Source organism: Elgaria multicarinata, chromosome 9 (assembly GCF_023053635.1).
Source record: "Elgaria multicarinata webbii isolate HBS135686 ecotype San Diego chromosome 9, rElgMul1.1.pri, whole genome shotgun sequence".
Taxonomy (NCBI): Eukaryota; Metazoa; Chordata; class Lepidosauria; order Squamata; family Anguidae; genus Elgaria; species Elgaria multicarinata.
In genome coordinates this window covers 2,447,707-2,459,763 of record NC_086179.1, presented here as the reverse complement: position 1 = coordinate 2,459,763, position 12,057 = coordinate 2,447,707, and the positions used below count along the sequence as shown (strand labels likewise).

The window sequence follows — 12,057 nt, the reverse complement described above, 5'->3', positions numbered from 1 at the left end:
AAGCTCGGCGGAAGAAGGCAGGGTGGAGAGCGGAAGAAGTCTCTTCTTCGTCTCTTCGAACAGGCAAGCTACACGATCGCTTTGGGGGCGGCCTGGGGGCGCATGGAAGCGCCCTCAGTACGACGTGTGGAATCCCCCCAAGTGTGTTGGTGAGGTGGGAACTAATAATAAATGATCCTGAAAATGCAGGATCCTGACCTGGTGCTGCACTCTTGCACCAGATCAGCCTAGAGAAGAATCAAGGAGGGTGTTTCCTAGGCTAAAGCCAGTTCAGACCTTTGATGCTCCTCTAAACAGATGATTCAAACATCGCTTTTGGTCCCCCGGGGGAAAGCCTTGCTACTACTTTTGAAAGCTGAATCATTGTTACATTTTTTGGGGGGTATGAAATGCATCCTGTGTTATGAAATATAAATGTTCTTCCAAAGGACATTTCACCTGTCTCAGGTCAAACTCAGCCTGAACTATGTGATCTGTTTTTGCAAAGGAAACATACCTTTTGTCTGCTGCAAGGTGTGTGTATAGCAGTGGGAGGTTTTGGGGACTGATAATAAACCATCCTGAAAAAGTATTGACTTGACTATGCACTTATATGTGGCCCTTGGAGCGTGGCTGATAAGGCACATTATGCACACTGTATGTTGTCCTCCTGACCAGCTTCCACTTTCTTTGGTGTCTCTGTTTTCCTCTGGGATAATAAATTGAGGGGAGAGATGATAGCACTCTTCAAATACTTGAAAGGTTGTCACACAGAGGAGGGCCAGGATCTCTTCCCGATCCTCCCAGAGTGCAGGACACGGAATAAAGGGCTCAAGTTAAAGGAAGCCAGATTCCAGCTGGACATCAGGAAAAACTTCCTTACTGTTAGAGCAGTGCGACAATGGAATCAGTTACCTAGGGAGGTGGTGGGCTCTCCCACACTAGAGGCCTTCAAGAGGCAGCTGGACAACCATCTGTCAGGGATGCTGTGACGTGGATTCCTGCATTGAGTAGGGGGGTTGGACTCAATGGCCTTGTAGGCCCCTTCCAACTCTACCAGTCTATGATTTTATGATTCTATGAAATCTCCATCCAAGCAGGCAGCCCTGAGTGTGTCTAGTTTCTCCTGGTCCAGCTGCCTCACGGCTGGGTGGGTGAGCTAGGAAAACCACCCACCATTGAGAGACTCGTGGTGGCCCTGCCCTCCCTGCTTTTATAGGGTGTCCCAAACACATTAACTTTGTATATGGCTTCAAAATGTAATGGTGTTTATTTAACTAGATATTCAGTTAGATGTGCCCTCGAGCTATTTTGTTGTCTCAAAAACGGGTACAGCCTATGAGCCACAAATGTTCACCATGGCGTTGAAGATGCAATTGATTTAACCTGACTTCTGCAGGGGAGCTGGCAGGAAACCATCTGAGTCAGGACAAGTTGTCCACCATTTCTTCTCTCAGCTAATGCCCACGGCAGAGGATTTAGGGTCCACGTGTCACATTCAAACTTTCCTCTCAGCTAATGTAGGGTGACCATATTTTGGAAACCAAAAAGGAGGACAACATGGTCGGCACCCAAGGGGGCATGTCTAGCACCAAGGGGGCGTGCCCACCCAAACATAGCCTTGGTCACATGTCTGATTTTACAGCACACATTTAAGACAAATCTGTTCTACAAAATAATTTTAAAACCTCAATTTTTAAAAAATTCCTAAAAAATCAATGGATGAATGAATCTGTTTCAAATTTGGTATGGCTAAAGCTCTACCTAAAACCTATCATGGTGTGAAGTTTCATCTCTTTATCTTTAAAAATGATGATTTTAAAAATAATAATTTTAAAACCTCAATTATTAAAAAAATCCTAAAAAATCAATGGATAAACAGATCTGTTTCAAATTTGGAATGACTAAAGCCCTTCCTAAGTGCTACTATTGTGCCAAGTTTCATGTCTTTATCTTTAAAAATGACAGAATTATAAGCATTTTTGTTAATTCTCATTAGAGCTGCTCTTTGGCTGGGGAAGATTGGAAAAATCCGGATTTCCCCTCCCCCTCCTGGATTTGTCACCAAAAACCTGGACAAATCTGGGCAAATCTAGTCATATAGTCACCCTAGCTAATGCCCAAGAACTTCACCCACAAGTTCCACGGAAAAATCAGAGAAGGAGGCAGTTGATTAGCCTCTAAAAATGGAACGGGGAACTTCCGGACTGCATGCCTAATATGACCTGTGTGGGTTCCTCTTCTGCCCCACTCCCACCAGTTTTCTTTGGACCATAAAGACAATAATAAATCAAATCCCTTTAATCTTATTCAATTAACAAAGAAATGAGGACGGGGGGGTGGGTGTTAAGCTAATCTACTGTCAAGAGACATAAACAAACTAACCCACAGCCAACCTAAACAGAGAGAGTGGGGGATTCCACACGTCGTACTCAGGCCGCTTCCATCCGCCCCCAGTGCACCCCGAAAACGATCGTGTAACTTGCCTGTAAAAGAGACGAGGAAGAGGCGTCCTTGCCGGCCCGCCTTCTTCTGCTGAGCTCTCCCTCCCACCACTCTGCCGCTAAGATCATCTTCTTGGCTCGCCGCTCTGACCATGTTACTCCACTTCTGAAATCTCTTCATTGGCTTCCAATTCACCTCAGAATCCAATATAAACTTCTCCTGTCGACCTTCAAAGCTTTTCATGGTCTAGCTCCTTCCTATCTCTCCTCTCTCATCTCACACTATTGCCCCACTCGTGCTCTTCGCTCCTCTGATGCCATGTTTCTCGCCTGCCCTAGGGTCTCTACTTCCCTTGCTCGGCTTCGTCCATTTTCCTCTGCTGCCCCTTACGCCTGGAACGCTCTTCCAGAACATCTGAGATCCACAAGTTCAACCGCAGCTTTTAAAGCTCAGCTAAAAACTTTTCTTTTTCCTAAAGCTTTTAAAACTTGATGTTGCTTGGACTTTATACTGTTAGTTTTACCCTACCCTGTGCCTGTTTACCCTACCCAGTGCTTGTTTGCATTCTCTTCCCCTCCTTATTGCTTTACTATGATTTTATTAGATTGTAAGCCTATGCGGCAGGGTCTTGCGATTTTCTGTTTTACTCTGTACAGCACCATGTACATTGATGGTGCTATATAAATAATAATAATAATAATAATAATAATAATAATAATAATAATAATAAGGTGGGTAGCGGCAGCGGCACCAGCAAGGACGCCTCTTCCTCGTCTCTTTTACAGGCAAGTTACACGATCGTTTTCGGGGTGCACTGGGGGCGGATGGAAGCGGACTGAGTACGATGTGTGGATGGGCCCTATGTTAAAACACAACAGCGTACATTGGGGTTCTTGGCAGGAAGGCATCCTTTCCTTGTGCAGAGACCCCCTTGCCTGTTGAATCCGTCATAGAATCATAGAATAGCAGAGTTGGAAGGGGCCTACAAGACCATCGAGTCCAACCCCCTGATGGCCCCTCCTCAGATGCTGAACAGCCTCTGGAGATGAGAAGTAGCTGCCTTCACTGAAGTTTGTACTTGCAGAGGAACGCACGTTTAATGTTTACTATTAAATAGTTAATGCTGCTTTCCCTCTGATACTCTAATAAACTGGCTCCATCATCCTATAGAATGAACAGAGCTTGTGCCATTCGTGTGGGCTGCAATTTGGACCATAAAGAGGCTAATATTAGAATCAGATTTAATTTTATTCAATTAACAAAGAAATGAGGGCAGCGTTTAACTGGTGTTAACGCTAATCTACAGTCAAGAGACATAAACAAACTAACCCACAGCCAACCAACACAGACAGTACGTTAAAACACAAGGGTGTAGATCTGGGTTCTTGGCAGGAAGGCATCCTCTCCTTGTGCAGAGACCCCATTGCCTGTTGGGTCTGTCATCTTCGTGGCCCCTCCTCAAATGCTTAACAGGTGAAGCAGTTCCCTGTCCTAGAGTTTGTACCTGCAGAGGAAAGCACGCTCCGATTTGCAGCTCTCATCGTTCCAGAGCATATACCCTAGAAAGCAGAAGAAAAACAGCAGCTGATGCCCCATTCTGAGATTGAATCCAGCAGCTTTTAAGAGGTGCTGAGTCCCAGATGAGCTGTAAAAATGTATCTTGCCCTGGAGGTGGGGCTAATTCAACGGGCTTAGAAGGAACCAAAAAAGCTTAACCTCAACTCAGCAAAGATGTCTGGAAGCAGATTTTTCAATACAATTAAATAGTGCTTAGAATGAAACATTTAGAATTGCAAGATATAACAAAAATGTTTTATGAAGACTGATGGTGCAATCCTGTACTGGAGATCCTGCACTTGTACTATTTGTTCCAGGATCCAGTTTCCCACAGTGGCCCAGGAGATGTCTCTGGAAAACTCATGGGAAGCACACGAGTGCAACAACACCCTCCCACTTATATCTCCCAGCAACTGGTGTACAAAGGCATACTGCCTCTAATATTGGAGGTGGAACATAGCAGCCATCAGGACTAGTAGCCATTGATCACATGATTCCCCATGGATTTGTCTAATATACTTCTACAGCCATCTATGTTCATGGGCATCGTAGAATCATAGAATCATAGAATAGTAGAGTTGGAAGGTGCCAGAAGGCCATCTAGTCCACCCCCTGCTCAATGCAGGACTCCACCCTAAAGCATCCCTGACAGATGGTTGTCCAGCTGCCTCTTGAAGGCCTCTAGTGTGGGAGAGCCCACCACCTCCCTAGGTCACCGGTTCCATTGTCGTACTGCTCTAACAGTCAGGAAGTTTTTCCTGATGTCCAGCTGGAATCTGCCTTCCTTTAACTTGAGCCCGTTATTCCGTGTCCTGCACTCTGGGAGGATCGAGAAGAGATCCTGGCCCTCCTCTGTGTGACGACCTTTTAAGTATTTGAAGAGTGCTCTCATGTCTCCCCTCCATCTTCAATGGATAATTGAAGGCTAAACATGCTAAACATGCCCAGTTCTTTCAGGCTGAACATGCCCAGTTCTTTCAGTCTCTCTTCATAGGGCTTTGTTTGCAGACCCCTGATCATCCCGGTTGCCTCGTAAGCTTATGAGGAACCTTAGGCCGTTTCTACACCTGCCCCCAAATCCGGGCTGGTCACAGCCGAGTCCCTGTGCGTCCAAATGATGCACAGGGACTCCTGGGAGGGAGGGAGGACGAGAACGGGTTTTTCCAGGGATAAATAATCCCTAAGAAAATCCGATACTTCACACAGTCTCGAGATTGTCCCGAGACTGCGGGAGGTGTGGCCTCCAGTCTTGGCTTCTTCTCTCCTCCCTGCAAGTAGCGGGTATCAGTAGAGGGAAGGAACTGAGCTGGGAGGAATCGGGGGTTGGGGAGAGAGGGGTCAGGGCTTTATTATTTTAACTTACATTTTGGTTGGAGTGCATGAGTGTTGGGGAAGGGGAGCATTCTGGACCGTTGCTGGGGGTTGGGGTGGAGCAGAGCAGCCAGCCTCACCCCCTGCCCTTTCTCTCCCCAGCTTTGAGTTGTAAAGTGTGCGAAGAGCCTTGGATCCAGTGGGGACACGCGTGCTACCTGCGCATCTCTGCAGCCATGCCCTGGGGAAAATGCACGGCCCACTGCCAGGAGTACAAAGCCAGTCTTTTAATTGGGAGCTCGGAAGGAGAACTGGTGAAAGCTCCTTGGGTTTTTTTTTCCCCTGCGGTTTGGGTGGGTTGTAGAGCTGGGGTGGGGGGATCACGCTTGCCTACCGTCGCTGTCATTGCTCGATACTTCCTCTTTCTCTCAGAGAGGTGAAAGAGGAAGTAAAAAAGTGCACGTGGCCCGTTCAGTGGGCTGTCTTTATCGCAACACTTCTCCTACACAGAGCATCCCATCTGTCAGGGATGCTTTAAGATGGATTCTTGCATTGAGCAGGAGTTGCACTCGATGGCCTTAGAGACACCTTCCAACTCCATGATTCTATGATTCTATGACTGACCGCCAACATCTCTGTCTCCAACAAAGCTCACCTGAGGGAGACCAAATCTCGACACAGTTCTCCTCATTCCTTAGATTGTTTGGTTCTCCAACATTCCAGGCCTTATAGCTGGTTGACGATCGATCAGTCCAGCTCCACACTCGATTCTGTATTGACAGCAAAGCGCTTTGGTTGACAAAGGAAGATGAACCACACAGTAAGGCCTTAGCTAGACCTAAGGATTATCCCAGGCAAATGGAAGGTCATCCCTGCTTGCTCCTGGGATCCCCAGTGTGTCATTTGGATGCACAGGGATGACCCTGGGACAAGACCAGGATATAGGCCTGGTCTAGCCATGGCCTCAGTCAAGGCTCATGTTAGGCGGTTTCAGACTTCAAGGGGGCATGTGTGATGGATGGGTTCACTAATTTCGTTATCGTATGCAGTATCCAAAGCCCTCTTAGCCCTTCACCATGCCCTGAAAAGTGGGAGGGGTATTTAGACCAGCCCAAGAGCCACTCCAAATGCTCACAATGGGAAGGAAATGAAAATGGGGGTGGGTGAGATGAATGGCCAGGACTTAGGAGCCTGCCAGGGTTTAGGGAGTGTTGGAGTGCTCTGACCTTGGAGGGATCAACATGAACCAGAGGATTGGTTTGCCCATGTGTGGATTTGACTACTGGATTTATAAACTTCTCACACACCTTCAAGTCATTCCCTGCATGCGTGTGAGAGGCACCAAAGAGCAGCTAAGAGGGACAGGAAGATAATACACTGTGTTTGGATAGCAACCTATCGTCTGCGAGGAAGCACATCAAAACACTCCCTCCCCAGGACTGGAGAATATTGTGTGCTTCTCCTACTTTAAGGGACTCTTGTGACATTGGCAGCTATTACGCCAATCCTCAAGCTCATCTCAGATCAATTTCCATGGCTAGCAATGAGAAATGAAGTTGCATAATTTTGGTATTGGATTTAATGCATTATGAAATATTTGCATATTTTATTCCAGCTTTGTTAGTTGTTGAGAGGGGTCAGGAGCTGCATGTGACCCTGAAACAAAACCTCTAACTTCTGGTGATCAAATGACAGCTCTGTGGCTTCAGAATGAAATGTTTTTACTCCTGTACTGTAATTGGAATGTTCTATCATTTTAAGTTAATGTTACTTCTTGAATTTTACATTCTTATTGTTAGACACCTCAGAAATGTTTAGCTGGAAAACAAAGGATCAATCTTTTAAATAAATAAATGCAATCAAATTGTTTTATTGATTTCAAGGTTTTTTAAATGTTGTACCATGACTCTGATGTGGATTAAAGTGTCAAAAAGCACCTTAGAAATGATAAAAATAAATAAAAAGCAAGACAGGAACCAGGGCTGGTACCCACCTTCCTGGTGTCTCGTAGTCCAATCCAGACATTACCGCCATCTTTACGATACTTGACAATGTAGTTGGCCAGCTCAGATGCCTCTGTGTTACTATGGATGGAGGCCAGGTGGGATCCAGGCATGAAAGATTGGCAGATTAACTGAGAGGGGGCGAGGGAAAGAAAAGGCACGTTTACCCAAGTGGGATGGGAGTCAGGGAAAGGGGGATTTAGTGGTCCTCTAAGGTGTGCACCCCCCAAAAAAATGCCATTTATTGTACCAAAGGTGGAAATGATTATGCCCAAATACAAATAAAGGGGAAATATAAATACAAATGGGGATTCACTGGGAAATGTGCAAATCCGAGACAGCAGAGACGTGCGTCTGCTAGAATGCCTATTTCAACAATCTTCATCAGAAATCATGAAAGTAATTAACAAGGCCAAACATGACAGATGATTTTCACCCTCATACTACTTGCTAGGGGTGTGCACGGACCCCCCCAATCCGCTTCGATCCGGAAAATCCGGATCGGGCCCAATCCACTTCGCACCGCTTCGCCCGTCTCCGGCTTCGCCGCCGTCGCTATATGGACGGCGGCAGCAGCGGCGCAAGATAAGCCACACACCCCGCCCCCTTACCTGCCTCCGTCACGGGGTTCAATTGAGGCCCCGGTTGAAGCCAGAAGAGGCCTCAGCCTTCACTTCCACCTTCAACCAGGGCCTCAATTGAAGCCCGCAACGGAGGCAGGTAAGCATCCCTCCTCCCTGCTCCCTTACCTGGCACCACCGCCGCCACCTCCGCATGGATGGTGGCGCCGGCAGCGCCAGATGAGTCCCCCTCCCCCCCACTTACCTGCAGGCAAAGCTCCGGATTGAGGCGATCCTCTTCACCTCGATCCGCAGCCCCCTTGACTCTCTTCGCCTCCGCCTTTTCTGGAGGCGAATTAGGCCGCCTCGCTCCTGCTTCTCTGAAACAAAGAGAAGCGGAGCACATCCCTACTACTTGCCAGTTGCTTCCTTTTTACATGCCTATCTTTGGACAATAATAAATGTTGCTGGTAGCCCTGTGTTTTGGTCAAACAGGTGAGTGACTCGCCTGTGGAAAGGTCTCTTTATCGGATGCCCACCTGTGCATTCTCAGCTTTTTGCACAACTTCCAGTTAATCTCCATTTGTCTTTGCATTTCATCCTTGCTTTGTATATGGGCTTTGTATAATTAGTTTCAGCTTTAGTGCAATAATTGGGCCTTGATGGTTGTATAAGAAGGACGCTGCTTTGGACTGCTTTTAGTGATGTATTGGTTTTAAACGTGTTAATTAGTTGTATGATGTTGCATTTGTGTTGCGCCCCACCTGGATCCAAAGGGAGAGGTGGGTAACAAATAAAATAATAATAATAATAATAATAATAATAATAATAATAATAATAATAATAATAGGACTCTGTCACATCCACTCCAGTCCAGATAACCCTTGAGTTTCCCAGGTTATGCAAAGGCCGGTGTTATCAAGCTGCCTGCGAACTGGCTATCCAGACATGGCCCTCTGCTGCTTCCAGCTGGCTATAGGTTGCCCTTGGACCAAGCCAAACCCACCCCCATCTTCACAAGCACAGGAAGAAAGTGCATTGCTCTTATTCTTCGCAGTATAATGAAATCAGCTCTGCCCCATCAATGTTACACAGCGGAGCCAGCCAGCCCTAAAACACCAGCTTTTCAGTGCTGGGAAAAAACATTCTTTTGGGTAGGTGTGGGGTGGGGAAGAGGCCATAGCTCAGTGTGATGGAGCACATGCTTTGTATGAAAAAGGTTCCCGATTTGATCCCCAGGTTCTTCAGAACATAAGTGCCCTGAGGCTGGATCAGACCAAGGGTCCATCTAGTCCAGGGCTCTGTTCACACAGTGGCCAACCAGCCATTGGCCAGGGACCAACAAGGCAGGACATGGTGCAGCAGCACACACACACCCATGTTCCCCAGCAACTGGTGCACACAGGCTGACTGCCTCGAATACTGGAGATAGCACACAACTATCAGGGCTAGTAGCCATGGATAGCCTTCTCCTCCTCCAGGAATTGATCCAACCCCCTTTTAAAGCCATCCAGATTGGTGGCCATCATTACATCTTGGGGTAGTGAGTTCCATAATTTAACTATGTGCTGTGTGAAGAAGTACTTCTTTTTATTTGTCCAGAATCTCCCACCAATCAGCTTCATGGAATGATCCCCCTTGGGTTCTAGTATTTTGTAAGAGCAAATTTAGAAATTAACATAATTTGAATAGAAATACAGTGCATCTCACTATAATATGAAAGACTGTAAATCAGATGAGTTGTGCCTGCCTCCTCGGTCTGCTGCCCAGGTGCAAACACATGACGATCAGCAGTTTTTGTGGCTCTTTATCTTTCAACTGGACTTGGACAGGGCAGAGCGCAAAAGAGAGGAGGGTCCTCTGGCAGCACTTCAAATGCAGGGCTGCTCTTCATAGAAGGAGCAGGACACACGCCGTTTTAAGACTGATTACACGGAGAAATCTCCCGTGCTTTGGGAGAGGGGTGCCCAGAGGAGCCACGGAGCAGCACTCACCTCTGCATCAGACCAGCTCACTTTTTCATGGAAGAGCTTGTAGCAATAACCCTGGTAGGGCAGCCATTCCATGGGGCAGCAGCTGGCTTCGGCACCTGAGCAGGGGGTCAGAGGGAAAGTCCAGTCAGAGGCCGGCCAGGGCTTGCAACGGTGGGGGGATGGGGTGCACACTGAATGACTCTCTGAATTTGTGCAGCAGCTGGATGGAGGGGAGGGGAATTTGCAGCTGGGGAATGGGCAAAGAATGGTCCTGTTGTCAGGAGTCCCCTGAACAATATCACAAGGAGAAACCTGATGTATCAGACCAAAGGCCTCTCCAGTCCAGGGTTCTGCTCCCACACAGGGGCAACCAGATCCCCCAATAGGAAGCCCACAGGTAGGACATGAGTGCCATAGCAAACACACACACACACACACACCGCTCATCTCCCCCAGCAGTTGGCAAAGATGCCTCTGCTTCTGGAAGAGACACTTAGCCATCAGGACTAGTAGCGTCTGGTAGCCTTCTCCTCCAAGCATTTCTCCATGAGCCAAGAATCACTTGCAGTCGAAGTGTTTCGTCCACAGATTACTGTTTTGAATGGCTCCTTTAGTAACACACACCTGGAGAAGAAGGTAGCTCTTGAACAATATGGAATTTTGCCTGTGTGGGAATTGTTCCAGAGTATTCTGTGCAAAGCACAACTGAGCTTAGGAACTGCAGCTCCGAGGAACTCTGCCAGCACTCACCTTTTAGGAGAAAGGCAACAGCCAGAAAGCCAAGACTGGAGTAGGGGGGAAGCCCCATCTTTGCTTCTTCTTTTCCTGCAGAGAGCAAGAGAGGGCAGTGGAGGAGATGGGGCTGAGGGAGGGAGCCTGTGTGGTGGGACCCGAAAGGGCAGGTCCCCGTGGTTCGCTGAGTGGTGGTCACAGACTCTCAAGACACAATTTCTCTCTCTTTAGAACAGCCTTCCTCAACCTGGGGCGTAGAGGAATCGTAGAGTTGGAAGGGGCCTACAAGGCCATCGAGTCCAACCCCCTGCTCAATGCAGGAATCTACCCTAAAGCATCCCTGACAGGTGGTTGTCCAGCTGCCTCTTGAAGGCCTCTAGGGTGGGAGAGCCCACAACCTCCCTAGGTTACGGATTCCATTGTCGTACTGCTCTAACAGTCAGGAAGTTTTTCCTGATGTCCAGCCAGAATCTGGCTTCCTGTCACTTGAGCCCATGATTCTGTGTCCTGCACTCTGGGAGGATCGAGAAGAGATTCTGGCCCTCCTCTGTGTCACAACGTTTCAAGTATTTGAAGAGTGCTATCATGTCTCCCCTCAATCTTCTCTTCTCCAGGCTAAACATGCCCAGTTCTCTCCTCATAGGGCTTAGTTTCCAGATCCCTAATCATCGTCGTTGCCCACCTCTGAACATGCTCCAGCTTGTCTGCGTCCTTCTTGAAGTGTGGAGCCCAGAACTGGACACAATACTCAAGATGAGGCCCAACCAGTGCTGAATAGAGGGGAACCAGTACCTCATGCAATTTGGAAGCTCTACTTCTATTAATGCATCCCAAAATAGCATTTGCTTTTTTGCAGCCACATCACAGTGTTGGCTCCTATTCAGCTTGTGGTCTACAACAATTCCAAGACCCTTCTCGCTTGTATTATTGCTGAGCCAAGTGTCTCCCATCTTGTAACTGTGCATTTGGTTTCTTTTTCCCAGGTGTAGAACTTGGCATTGATCCCTCTTAATCCTACCCCTCTCACTTGGCTGCATGGTTTGAAAACCAGGCAACTTCTAGACCTAAGATTTATCCCGGGATCGTCCCAGGGTCATCCCCGTTCATGTAAATGACACACAGGGGATCCCTGGAGCAGGCAGGGACGACCCCGGGATGATCCCGGGATAAACCTGAGGTCTAGCTAAGGCCTGGATCTCAGGAACTGGGCAGAAAGAGAGTACCACCTACAGTCATTTTGGAAAATGATACTCCTGTAGTTCTCCAGCGCCCACCTGACTCAAACCTTAATTTCGTGGAACTGACTTTGCTCCCGTCCACCCCTTTTGACCTACTGGCCTCTTTATTCTCCCTCCACTCTTCTCCCTTGGTTTGCATTTTTAATCTTCATGTGAGCCATCTTTACTGCCTAATATTACTGACATAAAATGACATGGTCTGAATGGATTGATTAAGTCCCCTATAGACAGAAAGCTCCTCACAGATTAAACCCGTCCT

General features: G+C 47.5%; 1 protein-coding gene across 1 annotated transcript; it reads right to left on the bottom strand.

The window, feature by feature from the left end:
* Positions 1-3,915: 3,915 nt before the first annotated feature.
* LOC134403946 (C-type lectin lectoxin-Thr1-like) lies at positions 3,916-11,597 on the bottom strand. Its single transcript, XM_063134491.1, has 6 exons — positions 11,588-11,597; positions 10,579-10,653; positions 9,850-9,944; positions 7,286-7,426; positions 5,948-6,062; positions 3,916-3,983 (listed from the first exon to the last, which is right to left on the bottom strand). The coding sequence occupies exons 1-6, from the start codon at positions 11,595-11,597 to the stop codon at positions 3,916-3,918; spliced, it is 504 nt and encodes a 167-aa protein (XP_062990561.1).
* Positions 11,598-12,057: the final 460 nt, after the last annotated feature.